This window comes from Schistocerca piceifrons, chromosome 4, assembly GCF_021461385.2.
Source record: "Schistocerca piceifrons isolate TAMUIC-IGC-003096 chromosome 4, iqSchPice1.1, whole genome shotgun sequence".
In the NCBI taxonomy this organism is placed as follows: domain Eukaryota; kingdom Metazoa; phylum Arthropoda; class Insecta; order Orthoptera; family Acrididae; genus Schistocerca; species Schistocerca piceifrons.
The window spans coordinates 502401075-502422060 of record NC_060141.1 but is presented as its reverse complement, the minus strand read 5'-3'; the positions used below and the strand labels follow the sequence as shown (position 1 = coordinate 502422060).

The 20986-nt window shown below is 42.7% G+C and overlaps 1 protein-coding gene across 4 annotated transcripts in view; it reads left to right on the top strand.

Annotated features, from left to right (window-relative positions):
* Nucleotides 1-20268, top strand: part of LOC124794698 (irregular chiasm C-roughest protein) — a 1925819-nt gene extending 1905551 nt beyond the window's left edge. For all 4 annotated transcript variants that reach the window (XM_047258262.1, XM_047258263.1, XM_047258264.1 and 1 more), the window contains 3 exons: nucleotides 8227-8337; nucleotides 8420-8700; nucleotides 18326-20268. In XM_047258262.1, the coding sequence (XP_047114218.1) occupies nucleotides 8227-8337; nucleotides 8420-8700; nucleotides 18326-18760 (827 nt within the window). In that variant the 3' untranslated portion in view covers nucleotides 18761-20268. The remainder of the gene's footprint in view (nucleotides 1-8226; nucleotides 8338-8419; nucleotides 8701-18325) is intronic.
* The last annotated feature ends 718 nt before the right edge of the window (nucleotides 20269-20986 follow it).

The window sequence follows — 20986 nt, the reverse complement described above, 5'->3', positions numbered from 1 at the left end:
CGAGCCGCCGTTGTGCTTCTATTAGTCGATTACGGCCCGTTTCGGAGTCTGTGCTCCATCATGGGGCGGTAAATTGCGTTATTACTTCGCTTGCTCGAGCCCGTGTTGCGTGCCGTTGTTATACGTGCAAATATATGCTGTTGTTGCACTTTTCGCTCGGTGTGTGGTGTGTGGCTACAGCCCGGTGCACATGAACACTACATCGTTATTTCGTCCCGCAACACAGGATTACACAAGCGCCGAAATAGCGTAATTCACCCTAGCAGGCGACGCAGTACAACGCTTTGTAATTGGCCAACAGAAGCTCGATAAGTGCTGTTATCAGTGCAGAATTATAGGGCATAATAACAAACACGACCAAAATGAAACGGTTAAATACAACGAAAGCAATTTACTCTCACTTCGACTAAGAAATCTTTGATATGTTACCCCTTTCACTCCCACCCCCTCCCGCACTCGTACCCATTTCAAGTCAAACACAGAGCGAACTTGCGAAATCATACAATTTCTCCAACTAAACATCAGTCGCGAATAAAGGTAGCAATTTTTAATCTTCTTTATTGTCTTCTACTGTTCCAACCCGCCACGATAGATGAGTGGTCAGCGTGACGGATTGCCGTCCTACGGGCCCGGGTTCGATTCCCGGCTGGGTCGGAGATTTTCTAAGCTCGGGGACTGGATATTGGGTTGTCTTCATCATCATTTCATCCTCCATACGGCGCGCAGCTCGCCCAATGAGGCGTCGAATGTAAGAAGACCTGCACCAAGGCTGCCGGACCTGCCCCGTAAGGGGCCTCCCGGCCAATGACGCCAAACGCTCATTTCCATTTCCAAGGGGGATATAAAATCTCTCATTGAGGAAATGTTCAATAGCTGCAGTTGACATCTTTACTTGTAAAAACCAGTTTCAAGACTAACGCCTCGATCTTAAGTGCTCCTATACAAAAAATTCCTAATGAGCAAATCCCACTTCAACAAAAAGTAAATACGTAATAATGTTATTGAAGTGATCAAAATAAATCCATGTTTCATTAGAGGACAACAGAACGGTTATTTGCTCTCTCTCTCTCTCTCTCTCTCTCTCACACACACACAATTAGATACATTATTACCCAAAACGTTTCGTATAACGAGCACAAATGCAAATATTCCGCTGAGATTGTATTTCTTTCGGCATACATTTCCTTTTTACTGATTTACTGGAAACAGTGTAGTCTCTTGCTATCTAATGAAGTACTGTACCTCTTATATTTCTCAGGAAATATCTTTTCTTCGTGCAATAAGAGAAAAATATCGAAAGAAGCCAGCGAAACTTTCTCTCGATATATTCCACGATGAGAAGATTGTAATGGCACATGTAAGGGACTTCGCAATAAGTTAATGGCCTCAAGTAAGACGAGAACAACAAGATTCCAGTGAGCAGAAAGGAGAGCAAAGAAGCAACATTGCCTCTAAACTATAGTGTGCTCTCTTAAGACTTGAGAAGGATAATCACGCTTGAGTAGCTAAACGGAATGCTTAATCAGTGAAGCCCTCGGGTTGTAAGCGAAACACACTCATCGTTACTGATGCGTAAATGTGCATTTGCAGCTTTCTGAGAAAAAAGTATATTCACGGGAATAATTACGTCGAATGATGTAGACACCTGTACGTACGTTTTTGTAATTTGCTTGTCGGTACAAATCAAACCTCCTCCCACAGTAAGAGAGAATGCCAAAGGAAAAAAAAAGAAATCAGAAGAGTCCATACATTGCAGTTACACATTTAAATTGCTTAACAGAATAGCTTTGTGCACGGATGTAGCAATTTTCATGAAATTTAACTGAAACTGTGAAAAAATACTATCGTCTCTGAGGAATATATACGTAGTTCTCCTATGTTATCAGATTTGTTTTCTGTTGGAGAACTTTCAACATCTTACCGTGGTCTCTGTGACTTTGATTTCTTGCTCATTTATCCACATTTCCGTCTGATTTGTATGTACTTTCTTAAACTATTTATATGCTTTGAATTTTTTCTTCTCAGCCTATTAGGACAGTTTCCTTTAACGTAGTCGCAATATAGTAATATTTCTGTCTAATCCTTCTTGTTCTATTAAGGTGAACATTGTGCAAAAAACAATTAAACTGATGGCCGTAATCCCACCTGTTACATATTCTGTATTTAGAATATTACTTATTTGTGGCGGTAAACTAAGGCAAAGAAAGACGGCAACCGTGCAACAATAACAAATATGTACTTTAGGAAATTGTGAGCAATAAGAAATTGTCTATGGTTCAAGAGGGAATATTTAAATATACTCTGTATGTAAATAGTGAGTCTTCGAGGAAAATAACTTCCAGGTGAATATATATAAAGTAGGTTTTAAGCCCAAACCGTCTTCAGAAATCGACATCTCTTCTTTCATAATGTAATGCTGATTTGAGAAGCTGCGTGTTGTTCATCTTCTAAATGTGTTCGCACGAGTCGTTCGTGTATTTTAGGTACTCTACGATCAAATAGTTTTACTCTATCTGCTCTTGCACTGTTTCGTCTCTTATTTAGTCTGCTCTTGGCCATATTCCTGTTCTTCAGAAAAAATTCATTTCTGAACTTTATATTTTGGCAAAAGTTCTTTTCGTATGTGGGTAGCTCTCAATCGCACTAAGAATTAACCGCGCCTGTAATTTCTTAAATGTGTTCTTCCGTGTCATTTGTTGTTGTTGTTGTGGTCTTCAGTCCTGAGACTGGTTTGATGCAGCTCTCCATGCTACTCTATCCTGTGTCATTTATTTATTTTAAATATTTCAACTATGCACCAAACACTGATCTAAAGGCCGGCCGCGGTGGCCGAGCGGTTCATGGCGCTTCAGTCCGGAACCGCGCGACTGTTACGGTCGCAGGTTCGAATCCTGCCTCGGAAATGGATGTGTGTGAAGTCCTTAGGTTAGTTAGGTTTAAGTAGTTCTAAGTTCTAGGGGACTGATGACCTCAGATGTTAAGTCCCATAGTGCTCAGAGCCATTTGAACTGATCTAAAAACCAACTTGGAGATTGTTTTCCACTTAGCGCATCGATTTTCCTGCTACCATCGATAATTATTACGCGTGTTCTTGGTTACATTCTGTGTAAACGTGGCTTCGTGAGTGAATAGCATTAACGGAAGCGAATGGAACCATTGTGGAAGTATGTGAAGTGAGTACACGTTTTCCGCATGTAATGTTCGTGAGACATTGATATGTGTAGAAAGTCGCCGTATGCTGATATTAGGACTACGCTGCACAGGTTGTTGGACTAAACGTTCACAAGAAAAATGGGAACTTTGAAAAATACCTGCTTCATGCAGGGTGCTGAAAAGTACGGTACACACGCTACGATTGGGAACACGATGTGTCGGAAAGTGCCACGACATTCTTCGAAAGCAGCTGGACTACCATCGCAGAAGCAGCAAATATATACCATATCAGCATAATATTCATTAGTATTAGTGTGTTGAAATTTAGCCACCTTGTGTTCAAACAGTTAACTTACGCTTCTCGTTGATACGCTCAATTACCCGCATTACTTCACTCACAACACAACATGGAGAACTGCGCATTCAACGGGATAGATTAATGGCAGAAAACATCCTGAGCGCAGAGGTTCTAAGCAGCGAGGTAGGTTGGAATAGAATAAAATTCGCGTAAGACAAATACGTGCGCCCAACTAGCCGAAATGTGTTCTGCCTCGGAAACCATTCGAAGTGGGGCATACGCCTATATGAAGTTTTTTGCTTCAAATGATCGTTCTGTAACATCCATGAACACTGACCATTACTCTTAAGACTCCCTGTATGTAGAAGGCCTGGTTATACGCAAAAGAGGGCCTCACCATACGAGGGGACTTCGGAAAGTAACTTACACGTTATTATGGCAGGCCAAGTATATTTTGCTTGATGCCGCACTACACTTCAAAGTGAAAACACACACACACACACACACACACACACACACACAAACACACGACACTGTTTTTCTGGATAAAAACTAAGTCTCTGCAAACAACGGTCGGAATGTTCTACCAACCGTTGAATGCCTCGACGATAGGAATCCATTCGTTGGTCACGGAGCATTTCGGGGACAGCTGTGTCAATGTCCTCATCACTGGAAAATGTCTTTCCCATAGGTGTCCTTCAGCTTGCCAAAATCGCATGGTGCAACACATGGACTGCACCACCCGCGTCTTTGCGACCTTGGTCCAACTGTTGGCACCGCTTCACTACGGCTGGATGCGACACTGCGGGTAGTCCGTACACCTCCAGAATATCACGCTGAATCTGTGTGCAGTTCAGACGTTTTGCCCACTGGTTCGCCTACATCAACTTAGGAGTACGTTTGCAGTTGACGCAACATTTCACGTGACTCTGTGATGCTCCTGTTATTTGTACTGCAACAAAACCGTGCAGGACAGCCGGAACGTCTACTCTCTTTTGACAATGCACCTTAATTGTTGTGCATTGTCTTACAAGGAGAGCCCCAGCGGTGGGGTAGACCTTTTGAAACCAAATATACGGTGACGGGCCCTCGTTTCCCAGTAAGTGACCAAGACAATTTTGCGGAATTTTGCGTGACGCTTAGTATGTTCAAAAAAAATGTTTTGGGAATTGGTTGTGTGGTGTAATGGATATGCAGAAGGTTGCAAGTTGGAATCTTAGGAGGTACATTAATTTTATCTATTTTTAAATCTTTATTGAAATGACTTTGATCGTTATTTTTATTCGGTTAATTGCTTTAAATGTATTTTCTTTATTTCTGTTGCTTTGTCACATCATTTGAATTACAGGATTAACTTTTTCATTTGCTTCATTTTTTTCTTTATATGATTCTTTTTCCATTCGGAATTTTTGTAAATCTGAATTTAATTATGTTAATCTATTATAATATTCAATTATTTGAAAATTACGATCTGTCCGTTAAAAAACAAAAGATGAAATAATCTATTTATATTGACTGTGCAATGATGTGCAAAATGTAGTTTTCGTTACAAAATGTGTAATTTTTTGCATGTTAATCGTCATACAAAGATTTAAAAGATATCTTAAGTACCTTCTGCACTATGGACAACATAATGCAGATGAAGATTTAAGTGAAAGAAGAGTTTGCAAGTAAAACTAAATTCAAGCAAAGTGAGTAATAAATGTAATGAATGGAATAACCTGGTCGAAAAAGACAGGATGATAAAACAAAAGAAATTAGGAAATAATACATAAAATTAATTAAAAACACATGAACAAGGATTCCAACAGAAAAAGGATGATAGTAAGAAACATGAAAGCAAATGAAGAAGTAAACAGTTTTTCGTATTCCTAAGCAACAGTCATGCAATACTTTTTAAATGAGCGCACCGCCATTTGACTGTATTGTTGTTTATTTAATTATGACCCAGGTTTCCGCCTTTTATGCCATTTCAAATGATTGGATTTATGTCATTAGCATATATTGCAGGACATCAAGCTCAAAATTTTCCATAAATTAAGAAAAATATTGACTCCCCACGAAATGCCAGATGTAAAATGATTTTTCTTAATTTATGGCCAATTTTGAGCTTGATGTCCAGCAATAAATGTTAGTAACATAAACTCAATCACTTGAAATGGCATAAAACGCCGAAATCTTGGTCAAAATTAAATTAATAACATTACATTCAAATGGTGGTGTGTTCATTTAAAAATAAAGAAGTTGATGTTATGATTACGATGATATGAGAAAGGAATGGAAATTAAAAAATTGCATTTAATCAGTTAATGGAATAGAAATAAAAAACCTTATGTACCTAATGTGATTATCACCCACAACCTCCTGCTTGTGAAGTCCTTACCCTATCCATTACACCACACAGCCAGGCCATAAATTGTAACTTTTTTAACGCTATTGAGTATCACGCAAAATTTCGAATTAATTTCGTCAATTACTGGCAAATGAGGGTCCACGAGGGTGAATGGCTGCAGTTTGTGATACCTGGGATCTTAACCCACATAACCACAAAGAAGGTTTCAAAAAGTCGATCTTATGACTGGGACCTCTTATTGTTAGTTTCGTACGATATGTGTAGTTCACTACCTGACATTCCTACGTGCACAGAATGCTCAAAAATAGAAAAAATTGTAACGGTGTTCCAGGGAAGGTTTTGTGAGAAATAATTCATAAAAAACAAAAATAAAAAACACAACAACCTCGATGCCTTGCACCGTTTCCGAGTTAACGCTGAAGTTAGCCCTCAGGCCGTTTGCGAGCGAAAGTTCGAGCGGTCTGCCAGAGACGGTGACGGCAAACGTGTTCTTTCTTCGGTTTCCTAAAACCGAACGCGAGAGCAGTACAAAAATGTGACATGGCGCCGTAGTAAGCATCGAGCCCGAGCCAAAGGCTGAACAGTTTCGTGCGCAATCATCATGAGAACAGCTGACACTAATTGTATATGGCAGGCCGTTTGAGTTTGCGAGCGCAACGGCCTGATTGGCTAACTTCAGTGGTAGTGAACTCGGAAACGGCGCAACGTATCAAATTTTTCTTAACAAATATTTCTCAGTACAACCTACTCTGCAACACCCTTCTCAGCTTTTCGAACTGTTGCTGACCACCCTGCACGTATAGGTCCAACGAAGATCATCTTTGGATCCAAACTAGTCTCGACAATACAAAAGGTATCACTGTAGTGACTTTTTCGTGGTTAATAACGATGACCGTCAAATATTAAGTAGCTCTGGAACAAACGTATCACTGTAGCAACTATTTCGTGGTTGGCTGTCATATACTGGGTGGCGCACGAAATGTGTTACCATTTTGTTTTTGAGTATAAACTTCATTGTCAATACAATCTGAAAGGAACATATACTACAATGAAGAGCCGTCCATGGAGATTTGTTCTAACTCAGCACATGCTCAATATGTCCACCATTTCGTTTCTAACTTCCTTCAAACGAACACTGAAGTTAGTGATTACCCTACGGCACATGTCTTCCGTAATTTCACTGCAAGCTTGAAGAATAAGTCTTCTGAGCTCCATTAAATCACGTGGACGCTTCGGGAAAAATTTTTCCTTTACGTACCCCCAAAGAAAAAATCACATGGATTGAGGTCTGGACTGTTGGGGGGCCAATTTTGTCCGTCATTGAAGCGACCTGGAAACCTGAGTGAAATGATCCGCATGTCGAAATGCTCGTGTAAAAACTCCAACACAGTGTTTGCAGTATGTGGCCTTGCTCCATCTTGCATGAACCACTGCGTGTTGAAGGGCAAGGCAGTAGGAAGAAGCTGTGGAATGAAGCTATTGCGAAGCATGCTCAAATAACGCTCGCTGTTCACAGTTTCTTCAAAGGAAAAGGGTCCAATAAGTCCGTGACTGGAAATTGCTGCCCACGCTGTAAACCTCGGAGCATAATGTTATCGTTCTAGAAGCACTTGTGGGTTTTCAGTGGCCCAAAAGCGTACATTTTGTTTGTTAGCTACACCGTCTAAATGAAAATACGCCTCTTCTGAAAACGAAACGTTGTTGAGAGTTTCTTCCCTATCCTCCGCCCACTGAGCAAACAGTAGTCTCTGCTGCTTGTGTTCTTCAGTGAGCTTCTGTGCACAGGTCATCTTGTGTGGGTACATATGGAGGTCACTTTTAAGAATGCGTTGAACGTAGCGTCTGGATATTCCCAGTTGCACTGCCGCCTTTCTACACGATTTCCCGGGACTTCTTTGTACAGCAACTCGTACCGCTTGAATATTCTCCGGCGGACAAACAGGCTTAGGCCGAAGTCGCTTCGCTTCCAATACTGTTCCTTCCTGTACAAATTTATCGTACAACCTGTGGATGGTCTTCTTGCAAGGGACCCATCGTGTGCTAAACTGTTGTCGGAAACGCCTCTGAGTCACAACAAGGCTTTTCGTTTCATGAAAAAGTAACACAATTGCCGATCGTTGCTGTGTCGTCAGTCTTCCATTGTCAGCCATTGCTGCTTACTAGTATCCTAGTGGCAGTATCGTGAATTACACGTCATTTCGTAACTCATTTGTTTTTCCAAGCTCTGCTGGTACTGCTGTAGGGATCCCAGCGGGATATCTAATGTGCGTCGTAAATTGTGAAAGAAACAATTGGTAACACATTTCGTGCGCCAAAATTTCGGTGACGAAGTCATATACAGTTCTTGTTCTTCGTTCTCAAGTTAATGCACTCGCATCTGCAGGTATATATATATTTAAAGCTGCGCCTTATTACTTTGCAGAAAATTTCCCACTGCTGATGATCCTGACCGGCGTGATCGGCGGCGTGATAGTGATCATCGTCATCGCCATGATCATCATCCTGTGCCAAAGGCGGGAGAAGAAGCCGAAAGGTAAGGTGCCGCAGTGGAACATTCTCACAATGGTATCCCGCCCACGCGGGAGGCAGCGCGACTAATGCTCGGTTTCCTGCAGTGGGTTCGAGCGCGGCAGACAGCAGGGAGGCGGAGAAGCAGTGCAAGGAGTCGGACCGGTCGTCCAACATCTCGGACCTGAAGATGGAGCTGCGCACCGGGTCGTCGGTGAGCAACGTGCACTGCGAGCTGGAGTACGGGCCCGACTCGGAGACGGGCAGCGAGAGCGTGGTGACGCGCGTCGGCGTGCCGCTCGCCGGGCCCGTCGCGCTGCCCGTCAACGGCGGCGACGCGCTCTACCGGTACTCGGCAGAGTTCAGCGACCAGCCCTACCCCAACAAGGTGCGCCACTGCTCTCCACCTCCCCTACACTTTCAGGCTGTTTGCAAATTCCCGATACAGACTTCTGAGACAGGCACGCGTACGCTTAAAATATGACTGAAATTACGTAACTGACAGTATTACGAAACACAACTGTTGGAAAGGGAATGGCGTGTGAACGTGGAATTTATCTCGTCGCTTATGCGCTTTGCCCAGTACTGGATTTTTCTGACTGCTGCAGCAAGAAAAGACGGTTTTATTTACAAAAGAAGTAAATTTAATACGCCATTAAATTTCGGGCATGCAGGCGCGCAAATAAAATTTCCTCCACTGATATTTCGGCCGCGTATAGTCCGGACATCCTCAGAGTGAGTCACAAGACTGACGACAAGTTTTTTTTTTCCTTTAGTGGAGGGGGCGGGCTGGCAGCAGCACAATACGCCGCTCTGCAGCCTACAGAAAAGTTAAAAAACAGAATTAGGAGATATGAAAAACAAAACAAAAGCAGCCGATAAAACTGTGACTGTTACAAACTGAAACATGGAGAAAAAGATACGAAGAAAATATAAAAACAAAAAAGTCGGCGATGCTGATTAAAACACATAGTAAAAGAGTGAAAATCTCATTCTGGAAACATCCCCCAGGCTGTGGCTAAGCCATGTCTCCGCAATATCCTTTCTTTCAGGATTGCTAGTTCTGCAACGTTCACAGGAGAGCTTCTGTAAAGTTTGGAAGGTAGGAGACGAGATACTGGCAGAAGTAAAGCTGTGAGGACCGGGCGTGAGTCGTGCTTCGGTAGCTCAGATGGTAGAGCACTTGCCCGCGAAAGTCAAAGGTCCCGAGTTCGAGTCTCGGTCGGGCACACAGTTTTAATCTGCCAGGAAGTTTCACATAGTAAATAGGTAGGCACAATTAAAAAACACGGCGACAGTCTGGTTTCTGTTGGCACGAGATAAAAAAAACACAACTAGCGACAGTATTGTGGCTGTTCGCAACACTGACAGGAGACGCACTACACGGAACACTCACTTAAAACAACACTATACAGGAGACACGGTGGCAGATGGGCAGATGGGGCGGGGGCAGACCGATGAAGGGAAAAGGGGGGAGGAGAGGAAAGGAAAGAAGGGGAGCCGCTGGAGAAAGGGGACATAGAAAAAGGGGGGCTGGGCGGACGCGAAAAGGAGAGGGAAACGCGGTGGAGGGGAGAGCAAAATGGACTCGGGGGAGAGAAGAGAGGTAGAGAGAGGGTAGGTGGAGAAAAAACAGGATAGAAAGGAGGGAGAGGGAGCCCAGAAAAAGGATAGAGGAAGGAAGGGGGAGGTGAGGATCAGAGTTGATAGGAGGGATAAATGGAGGGAGAGAGGGCATCATCTCGGAGAGGGAGTCGACAGAAGCCACCTTGGGAAAGGAGATGAAGGGTGTAGAGGTGGAGGGTAGGGGGGACACAATGGTGAAGGCGCAGCAGAGGGCGGAGGTTGGAGAGGAGAGGAGCAACCAGGGGGTGAGGGGGATCAAGGTGGTGCGAGGTATAGAGGACACGGATATGTTCGAGGAAAAGGAGCAGATGGGGGAAAGGAATCAGGTTGTAGAGGATTCGTGTGGGGAATGGGAGGCATATACCGAAGGCAAGGCAGAGTGCGTGGCGCTTGAGGATCTGGACGGACTTTCAGGATTTGGGGGGGGGGGGGGGGCGGATATCCAGGTGGGACTGGCATAACAGATGATAGGACAGATCAAGGATTTGTAGGTGTGGAGGATAGTAGAGGGGTTCGACCCCCATGTCCGGCCAGAAAGGAGTCGGAGGCGGTTGTGGGCTTTGGGTTGGATAGAGTGGAGATGAGGGATCCAGGTGAGGTGACAGTCAATGGTCAGGCCAAGGTAGGTGATGGTGGGGGAGAGGCGGACAGGACGGGCGCAGATGGTAAGGGAGAATTCAAGGAGCCAGAAGGAGCGAGTGCTACGATGATTGCCTGCTGACGACAAGATGCCAAGGGCAGCCTTGTATGCTCCACCACGGCGGTACTACGCATGCGGGTCACAGCTGCTGGTCGGCGGCAAAGAAATATGCTTACATATGCGCTGCATGTGGCGAAAGCGTGCAGACATTCCATAATTACCCCAAGAGCCGGAATCCATGCTTTGTTCAAATTATAACCATTATATTTGTTAAATTATTAACTAATCTAATCTCTTTAGCTTCCTTGAAGACAGATTCTGAAAAGGAAGAGTTGTATGTCAAAATCTTCACATCACTGTAATTCATGGAATGCCCTGTGTCAGTACAATATTCCGCCACAGCTGACTTGTCTGGCTGTAATAAACGTGTGTATCTTCGATGCTCCACACATCTCTCATGAACCGTACGTGTTGTTTGACGTATGTACGACTTCTCACAATTTCCGCAAGGAATCTGATACACGCCCGCTTTACGAAGTTGTAACTCGTCCTTCACAGAGCCGAGCAGCTGCAATCTTTGTGGGGTGCCAGATCACCTTAACAGAGTGTTTCTCAAGAATATGACCTATCTTTGAGGAAAGAGCTCCCACACAGGGCAAAAACGCACCAGATCAGAAGGAATTACTATCTGCTTCCCCATCACATACCTACATTCTAGATTTTGCATTGGATGCTCTACGAATTTGTTGCTGAGAAAATCCATTCGATTTAACAATGCTCTTGAGGTATGTGAGCTCTTCTTGCAAATTATCTTTATCGAATATACACAGGGCAATCCATGAATTACAGTGATGTGAAGATTTTAACATCCACTCTTCCTTTTGGGAATATGTCTTCAAGGAAGCTATAGAGATTAGGTTAGCTAATAATTTAATAAATAGAGATAATGGTTTTAATTTAGACAAAGCATGGAATCCGGCTCTTGGGGTAATTAAACTGCATAGAAGTAGTCATGGTGTCACCGCCGCCGATCATACATCGATAAGCGAATCGAATGTCTGTACGCCTTCGCCACAGGCGGCGCACGTGTAAGCGTATTTCTTAGCCACCGACCAGCATCTGTGACCCGCATACGCAGTACTGCCGCGGTGGAGCATAGAAGGCCGCGCTTGGCATCTTGTCGTCTTGTCTTGTGACTCATTCTGATGATGTCGGGCCGATGCGCGGCCGAAGTATCAGTGGAGGAAAATTTATTTGTGCATCTGCATGCCAGAAATTTAATGGACTGTTCATTACGCCGCGAGAAGTTGAAAATGCACATTAAATTTAATACGTTTGTTTGTGTGGACATCTTCCGCAGCAGCTGTTAACATCTGTTAGTATAGGTTACCTGTCTTGAGCTGACTGCAATGCAATTAAAAAGAATTTAACCGGACACGTTTCGCTTTCATTTACAAAGCATCTTCTGTGGTGTTCTATTAATTGTATACACACGTTTGTACATTTATTTTTTGATTGTTTTAGGTTAGAAACAGTGTTTTCTTTTTGAAGTTGGTCTGCAAGCTACTTATGGTGTTTCTTTACACAGTCTGCTCCTTTCCTTCTTGCTAGCAGTGGTTGGTGTCGACAGGCTTCATTTCACATCTGCAGTTTTTGGCATTTTGCGTTATTTCCTGCGCTGCACTATTTATAAATGACTTTCTTAACTGTTTTTCATTCATCACTGCCGCAGTGTTTATGCTCCACAAAATAAAGAAAAAGCACGTGCAGAAATTAAACTTGCTGCGTTCCGAGGAGAATATCCACTTAGATCATGAATTGTTTTAACAATTCAGTTTTTGAACAAGTCACTCTAACCTCTAACTTAGGCTGTGAGATAAGTTTTGATTTTAACTCCAATACCGAGAATGAAATACACAAATTCTAAGTTGTCTTTGGTACTATAACATAACATTGCGGTATGAAGTACAAAAAGGAACTGTCATGATATTTTGTAAAGTGATGGCGGTTGCTGTCTTATCCTATGGAAACGAAAGCTGGGTTACGAGATAAACCAACAAAATAACAGTGAAATAGTAGAAATGGGGTTCCTGAAGAGGGCGAAGGGCCGCGTAAGGAGAGACGTGAATATAAATGAAGATATTAGAACTGAACTAAATATTTTCAACGTGAATGGAAAAAAAAAATTGGAAACAATACCTTATGAGCATGTCAGGTCACAGAGTTCTCTAAAAAATACTGAACTACAAGCCACACAGGAAAAAGATATTAGAAGACCTCGGAAAATACGGGAGTCATCTTCCTTTAACGGATGAAGATGAGACAAAAAAATATGCTTCGTTATTTCTTGAAACTGTATATTGAAATAGATAATTGTTTCGGCGCCAGTCACTCAGTATTATTTGATCCACTACGCATTTCGAGGGTTAACCGTTACCATCAGATGAATGAAGTCTTTTACATGGCTGTCCTTAGTGGTAAGCATTGGCGATTTCGTGCAGCAGCATGTGAGACGCAGAGATATAAAGTTGTGTCTTGTAGTGTTGTTAATTAAGTGAATTAACCGCAGAACTCGCAGATGCGTAAAAGCAGATAGTTATAAGATATTAAAGGTACATACAGTGCGAGACGAGCAGTACGTGCGCTGCATTCTGCCGCTGAAATTCTCTCCTGCTTCTCGCTGTACATCAGCCGCGCAGTGTTGTTGTAACGCACCAACGAGGTTACATTTTTCGCCAAAGAGTATAAAACCAAAGACTTTACGTAATTAAATCGTAGCAAACCGAAGATAAATTAAGACATACATGTACATAAATGATTTTCTTACGTAAACTCTTTGGCAAAAAAATCTTCTTTGCTACATAACAATAACATTGTGCGACAGAAGTACAGTGAGAAGCGTATGTGAATTTCAGCAGCAGAATGTAGCACACGTACTGCTCTTCTTGTACGGTTGGGATCTTTCATATGCTAGAACCAGCTGCTGTGTCACATTCATAAGCTCTGTGCCTGATTCATTCAATCATTAAGACTGCAAATCATAACCTACCACCTCGGCCACCTTACATACCGCTGCATGAAATAGCACTAAGAACATCAATATACAAGACGCATTCTACCTGATGATGATAATAATGATGGTTATCAATCGAAACGCATAGTGAATCAAATAAAATATTTTGTCTTTCATTCTGATTAACATTCCCTGCCCTCGAGACGTAGTCGCTTATGGACTTAAAGGATAATAATGTTTTTATTTAGCAATGAGGCATTTCGCACTTTTGTATCAAATTTTAATTACCTTCACACAGTTAGTAATTAAAACTGAAAACATTTCTCTCTGATAATAGATATAACGGTCAGTGGTTAAGTGCTCGACTACAAATTTAAAGGTCTTGGGTTCGATCCCCCCCACGTCCAGGATTTTTATGTTAATTATCACTTACTTCACTTTCGACAATGCTTGTTAATGTGAAAAATATCGTTTGGAGACTACATTAAACCGTATTTCTCCTTATAACTCTTTTCAAAAGCTTTCGAATGCCGTTAAAAAAAGGTATATAGTGCTGTTTCAAAAACACACACTTGCTTCACTATCTCTGTTGATATTAGATTTGGGAGACATAGCTATGCAGCAAAATCACGTGCTCGCCTGCGTACTGTACTGTCATTTGCAAAAATTTCGATTCGATTATTTGAACCGCCCGCGAAATAAAACGGGTGCATGTTTCAAGTGTTTCCCTCTGTGTAACAGACAATAGCCCATTTGAACTAGTTAACACAGGATTAGCTTAGACCGTCATTCTAACTTTGATACAAAATACTAACACACAACTATATTACCACAATACACTTAGCTGTACTTTACTGACACGTTAACTCAACGTAGTTGGATAGTTAGGAAAATTTGTTAGAAAAATCTTTACGAAAGTGAAATGTTGCTGGTGACACTGCATTTTCATGTAAAGTTTATTGTGAATGGAATTGTAGAAAGCAGTTATGCCCTCTTGTTCTATAGCCTGTACAGATGGAGCTTGCGCTTGGTATACAGAACGTGCGTTTTAGCTTTGTATCCAGAACTTTTGCGTCTAACCGTCGATTTCTGCTGATCAAAGAGTGGTAAATGGTCCACAGAATTATATCTAATATCCTCTGTCGGTTTCAATTCATTTCTACGCTTTTCGGGCACATATACTGGGGTAGCGTCCTTTGAAGGTCTGCCTCTCTTCTTTATGGTTGTTTTCGTGCCATAATCCATGGTCCTGCAGAATACTTATTCAACAGAGGCATTTTCTCCAAGACTTCTGACAGAAATATATTCTTCCAAAGCGTGATTGTTAGAAAACATCAGAATCAGGATCACAATCACAGTTATCTTCATCTAAATATTCTGTGTCACTGCTTTCCAGAATTTCTAAAATCTTTCCCGTGGTGAGTTTTTCTTTATAGTTCTTGATCATTGTTGAAATAATTCCAAGTAGTTAGTAGTGACAAACTATTGTAAAGACGAATAGGAAAGCTGAGAACAGCATGTAAGCAGTATATGGATTGTAGGAAACCAGACGACGATGGCTGTAGACACTTTGTCCACTGTCGTTGACGATTTTTTTGAAACTTTGCCATGACAACTGTAATTCCAATAACACGGTGATGACCAGTTTTGAAATTGTGGAAACCTCTTTCAACGGAAAAAAATACAAGAATCTTGTTGAACATTCATAAAAAATGTATATAATTATAAAGGTTAAGTAAGTAGGCCCATTAAGCCACAACTGTGCGTGACTGACACTTTGAGCGTGCGCTCGAAGTTCAGACATTGGTCAACAGATGGCACTGGAATACAAACACGTAGAAGAGAGTGTCCGTTATAAAGTACCCTATGCCCAGAGGCTTATAAAGCTTTTAGAACGCATACATCGGCTGAAAATAAAACTGTCCACTGCAGTGGACAAATACACCAAAAGGGCTAATCCGCTCGGCAGATTCGATGCGGGGCAGGCGCTTTAACAAGCACAGCTGTCCGGGCGCAAAGGACCACTCTAACCTGATTGATAAAATAAAAAATCTGTTACTAACGCCACAGAAATTTATAATTATTAAACTTATTTTTATTATTATAGCAACAAGTACACAGTTTTCATAGCAATATACCAATATTTCATAAGAAGGCATAAAATAACATTATACTGAGGTATGTGTTGTCCCAGCAACAGTAATGCTGGTGAGAAATATAAACACTTCAAAGAAATTTGGATCTGCTACTGGATAGGTCTGTATCTTCTGGAAGATTAGTAGTAACGTCAACCAACAATGTTCTGCCAGCTTTTAAAAATTCTCCACGGTTAACAGTGGTTTTTAGCTGCAAAATGAGGCGTTCTAATGCCAAAAAATATTTTATTCATATTGACGTTAGTTGTCGAAGCCTTCGCATTTGTAAATTTAAAAGCAAAATGAATGAGATGTTGAGCCGATGAGGAGAGCACGGCAAGTGCCATAACCTGAGTTCCCATAACTTCACTCACATCAATAAGAGGAGCCAAAATAAGTGATTATCCGTAGCTATGCAACCGTTTCTGAGTAAACGAATGTCGAAGTATTCGATGTAATTTAGATATCTTCTTACGCGCTAAAAGCCCAGCCCAACTGGCACCATAGTGGCTAGCGTCGCGATCTCACTTTTACGTCCCTTGTTCGAAGCCCGATTATTGTTTTTATTTATTTTATATTACTTTTTTTGTTTATCTCCCCATGTCCGTAGAAGGTTACTACACGAATGTTTTTTATCAAGTTAGGGAATACAGGGTCGTTATATTAGCTGCAAAATTACAACTGGGGTACACAACAAGCCAAAACATAGAAGTTCCGAACACCTCAAGCATCGGGCGAAGGCAGGTTTACCACAGCGACATTTAGTCCTGAATTTAACTCGGGAAAGAAGCGTCGTTAACATTGCTGAAGATTTAATGCGTTGACAATAATTTCGTGGTAAACCGAGCATGGCGCATCATTTTTCCGAAAACTGGCTTTTTTAGCAGATTATGAATCAAAAAACGCTGCAGAAATTTCACTGAAAAAAATTCAAATCATTTTCCATTCATTGTTGGTTTTATTTTTAAATTCATTCACGTGACATGCACTTAGTGGACGAATAAGGACAACGTCATTTCAATATACATCGGAAAACGCCCGTGACGTAATCCCCTACGGACATAGTTGGCAAAAAGTAAAACCGAAACAAACAGCAGTAATCGGGTTTAGACTGAACTGTTTGCTCGGTAAAAAGGGCACATAAATAACCTCGAAAACTCTGAACGTCGTTTTCTCAGAAAAGGCCTATATCTCTGACGTCCTATATCTCTGACATTGATCTGTTGTAGAATTTTAGAACAGGTTTTTTGCTCGCGTATCATGTCATTTCTGGAAACCCAGAATCTACGCTGTAGGAATCAACATGGATTCCGGAAACAGAGATCGTGTGAGACCCAACTCTCTTTATTTGTTCATGAGACCCAGAAAATATTAGATACAGGCTCGCAGGTAGATGCCATTTTCCTTGACTTCCGGAAGGCGTTCGATACAGTTCCGCACTGTCGCCTGATAAAGTAAGAGCCTACGTAATATCAGACAGCTGTGTGGCTGGATTGAAGAGTTTTTAGCAAACAGAACACAGCATGTTGTTCTCAATGGAGAGACGTGTACAGACGTTAAAGTAACCTCTGGCGCACTACAGGGGAGTGTTATGGGACCATTGCTTTTCACAATATATATAAATGACCTAGTAGATAGTGTCGGAAGTTCCATGCGGCTTGTCGCGGATGATGCTGTAGTATACAGAGGAGTTGCAGCATTAGAAAATTGCAGCGAAATGCAGGAAGATCTGTAGCGGATAGGCACTTGGCGCAGGGAGTGGCAACTGACCCTTAACATAGACAAATGTAATGTATTGCGAATATGTAGAAAGAAGGATCCTTTATTGTATGATTATATGATAGCGGAACAAACACTGGTAGCAGTTACTTCTGAAAAATATCTGGGAGTGTGCGTGCGGAACGGTTTGAAGTGGAATGATCATATAAAATTAATTGTTGGTAAGGCGAGTGCCAGGTTGAGATTCATTGGGAGAGTCCGTAGAAAATGTAGTCAATCAACAAAGGAGGTGGCTTACAAAACACTCGTTCGACCGATACTTGAGTATTGCTCATCAGTGTGGGATCCGTACCAGGTCGTGTTGACAGAGGAGATAGAGAAGATCCAAAGAAGAGCGGCGCTTTTGGTAAGAGTGATAGCGTTACGGAGATGTTTAGCAAACTCAAGTGGCAGACTCGTCAAGAGAGGCGCTCTGCATCGCGGTGTAGCTTGCTGTCCAGGTTTCGAGAGGGTGCGTTTCTGGATGAGGTATCGAATATACTGCTTCCCCCTACTTATACCTCCCGAGGAGATCACGAATGTGAAATTAGAGAGATTCGAGCGTGCACGGAGGCTTTCCGGCAGTCTTTCGTCCCGCGAACCATACGCGACTGGAACAGGAAACGGAGGTAATGACAGTGGCCACCGTTGGTGGCTTGCGGGGTATAAATGTAGATGTAGAGGTCTAACGATAAGCTGAGACACGTTTCAGCTTATTTTGACTCCTCTTCCACTGAGTGAAGTTTCTGGGAAATCGGGTTATGGCATTTGCCGTGTTCTGCTCGTGAGAGACCCGGGTGTTGTTGGAAGAGCCGTGGCGAGTGTGGCCTCGCTGTTGCAGGACGGGCAGAACAACAACGGATACGTGCCGTACGTGGACTACTCGCGCGAGTACACGCCGCCGGCGACGCTGGCGCTGGAGACGAGCCGCGAGTCGCTGGGCGCGCCCGTCGACCCCCGCTACTCCGCCGTCTACGGCAACCCCTACCTGCGCGCTCCGCCCGCCGGCGCCGCCACGCTGCCGCTGCCGCTACCGATGAGCGCGCAGCAGCCGGTGGGCGCGCCCGCGCCGCCCCCCTACTCCACCGCCGCCGCTGCCTCCGCAGCCGCCGCCGCCGCCGCCTCCGCAGCCGCCGCCGCTGCCGCCGCCTCCGCCGCCCGCAACGGCGCGGTGCCGCAGGTGGCGCGCCTGCCGTCGTCGCCCACGTCGCAGTACATCGTGCCCAGCTCGCAGCCGGCCGCCGTCAAACGGGGCACGCTGGCCACGCACGTATAATGCCGACTCCCCCCGCGGGCGCCCCACCTCCAGGTCCTCGCGATTGTCGAAAGAGCTTCCACTCGGTAAACCCCTCCCCCCCCCTTCCTCACCTCCACCCAGAACACTACTCCCCCAAAGTCGCGCGCGGATACCAAAGACTTTTTAAACGTAAAATTAAAATTTCCAAACAACTTCATGTACGAAGTGCAAAGAGACGCTGTCGTGGTATATTTTTCTTTCCGTGAAAGAACGTAGCATGTGCAGGTGTTCGCCGTTTGAAAAAAAGAGGTGTTAGAAGCAGTGCGTGTGCTCTGACCCGAGAGTCTCCCGCTGACGTTCTGTTTGTGGCTGCCGAGACTTGACTTGTGCCATAACGCGAGAGACGATGCAAGTAGTGAGCGAGGAGTTATCTAAACTCCAGTAGTGGCGAGGTAACCACCATCGACAGGCTTCAGCCCGCTTCGATGTAATGTACTGGCCGACCGAAGGCTTATTGTATCGCTCTGTTTCTATACGCATTGCAGCCGAACTTAACTCGTATGTAAATATCTTAACTGTGATTTGAATAATATTTTTAATGTGTTTGCTATCAGATCGTCATTTTGGAATTTCTTCCACTTTGAGAAAAAAAATGTTAAGTCCATTAAATAAACAAAAATAAGAAATTTAAAAAAAAGAATGAAAAGTATTCGGGCCTAATTATTCAGCTTTTGGACTCTGTGTCATTTTTTTTACAATGGAGAGGAAAAAAAAGTACGAGGATCTATCGAGTTAGTTGCCAAATGGCTTGTAGTCAGACTTTATACTCCATGTCAATTGTACCAGGGCTGTAGGTAAAGCGGAGGACACGAACGAGACTCCAGTGCTATTAAGACGTCTTGTCTAGCGTTCCGAGTGTTTTATCGCATCAATTTGTTACTCACAGTTGGTTATTTTTGTATTGTAGCGGGCACTCAAGACAAAGTTAGATCGACCGAGAATACGACTTATAGCGATCTCCCGTCCCTCCTGCTAATAAAGTTGACCGTTAAAAGAGGATGAATTTTTTTATAATGTTGCAGGCCAGTCTGTCTGGCCCTTAAGTAGTGGTGCCAGAGGTCGTTTTATGATCAATTGTGTTGATCTGTGTAGAGTGCATTCATTCTGGAAAAAAAAGGAGGACAAGATATATGCTGCTGCTACAGCCGTGTTTCTAGAACAAGAAACGAAATGGTTAATTGTGTTGATACAATAATTATTTTATGCTACGGTTGCTGTTGAATGAAGACTGCCTTTAGCACAGCGTGTTAAATGTTGTGTGTTTGGGCCTAATTGTTTTTATATAGTTCTCTCTCATATAATATATGTGTGTGTAAATATGTACATGACTGTATAAAAATATTTGCCAGAGTCGTGTAAATTTTATTAAGTTAATAAAATGGAAGCACAGCAACGAAAGAATTCCGCTATCAGAAGCTTAAAAGTCTTTCTCTACTGTGAGTAGCTCTGGACTGTTCCTACGTGAAATAAATACTAGAGTTCAAGCATTCACTGTTAACCATTTCTTGTTGAAGGTGTTGTTTAAGTGGTGACGTTGAATGTGTTTCCAACAAGTAAGAAACATTCCTCAGTATTTTAAGGAAATTCAGGTTATTAGAATGTTATTTAGATAGCCTTTTATATATAAAAAAGAACGTTGCCTATGGCTCTGATTCATTCGATTGTAGATTCATTTCTGTTTCTATTGAACTTGACTCAACGTCGTCATTTTTTCTTACACACTTTTTGGATTTCAAAGGAGAAAACTGTCCTAATAAAGCAATATGAGACTTTCGTGACTGACAGCTCACAGTTTCTTTCTTTGCTCCTGCTACACCATCCCTAACTCACTTTACGAAAATGAACACTCTAGACACACATCAGAGCACAACAAGGATGGATATATATACATTTGGCGAGTGAATACATCACACACACACACACACACACACACACACACACACACACACACACAAAGAGAAATGACTGACTAGAACGAGACTCGGCGAGATGCAACTATGGAACACAGAGGAGAAACAACCACACATCTAAGCACATGCAGAATAAAGACTTCTTACAATTTTTAATCCAATGGTCTACTTACGACATAGTCGCCTGTCTGTAGACCTCTAGTAGCCTTGAGTACCTGTATGGTTAAAGTGAAAGAGGTGCAAAAATACTATCGCCGTTACAACCTAAGCTATCGACATTGGCCTATTTGCGACA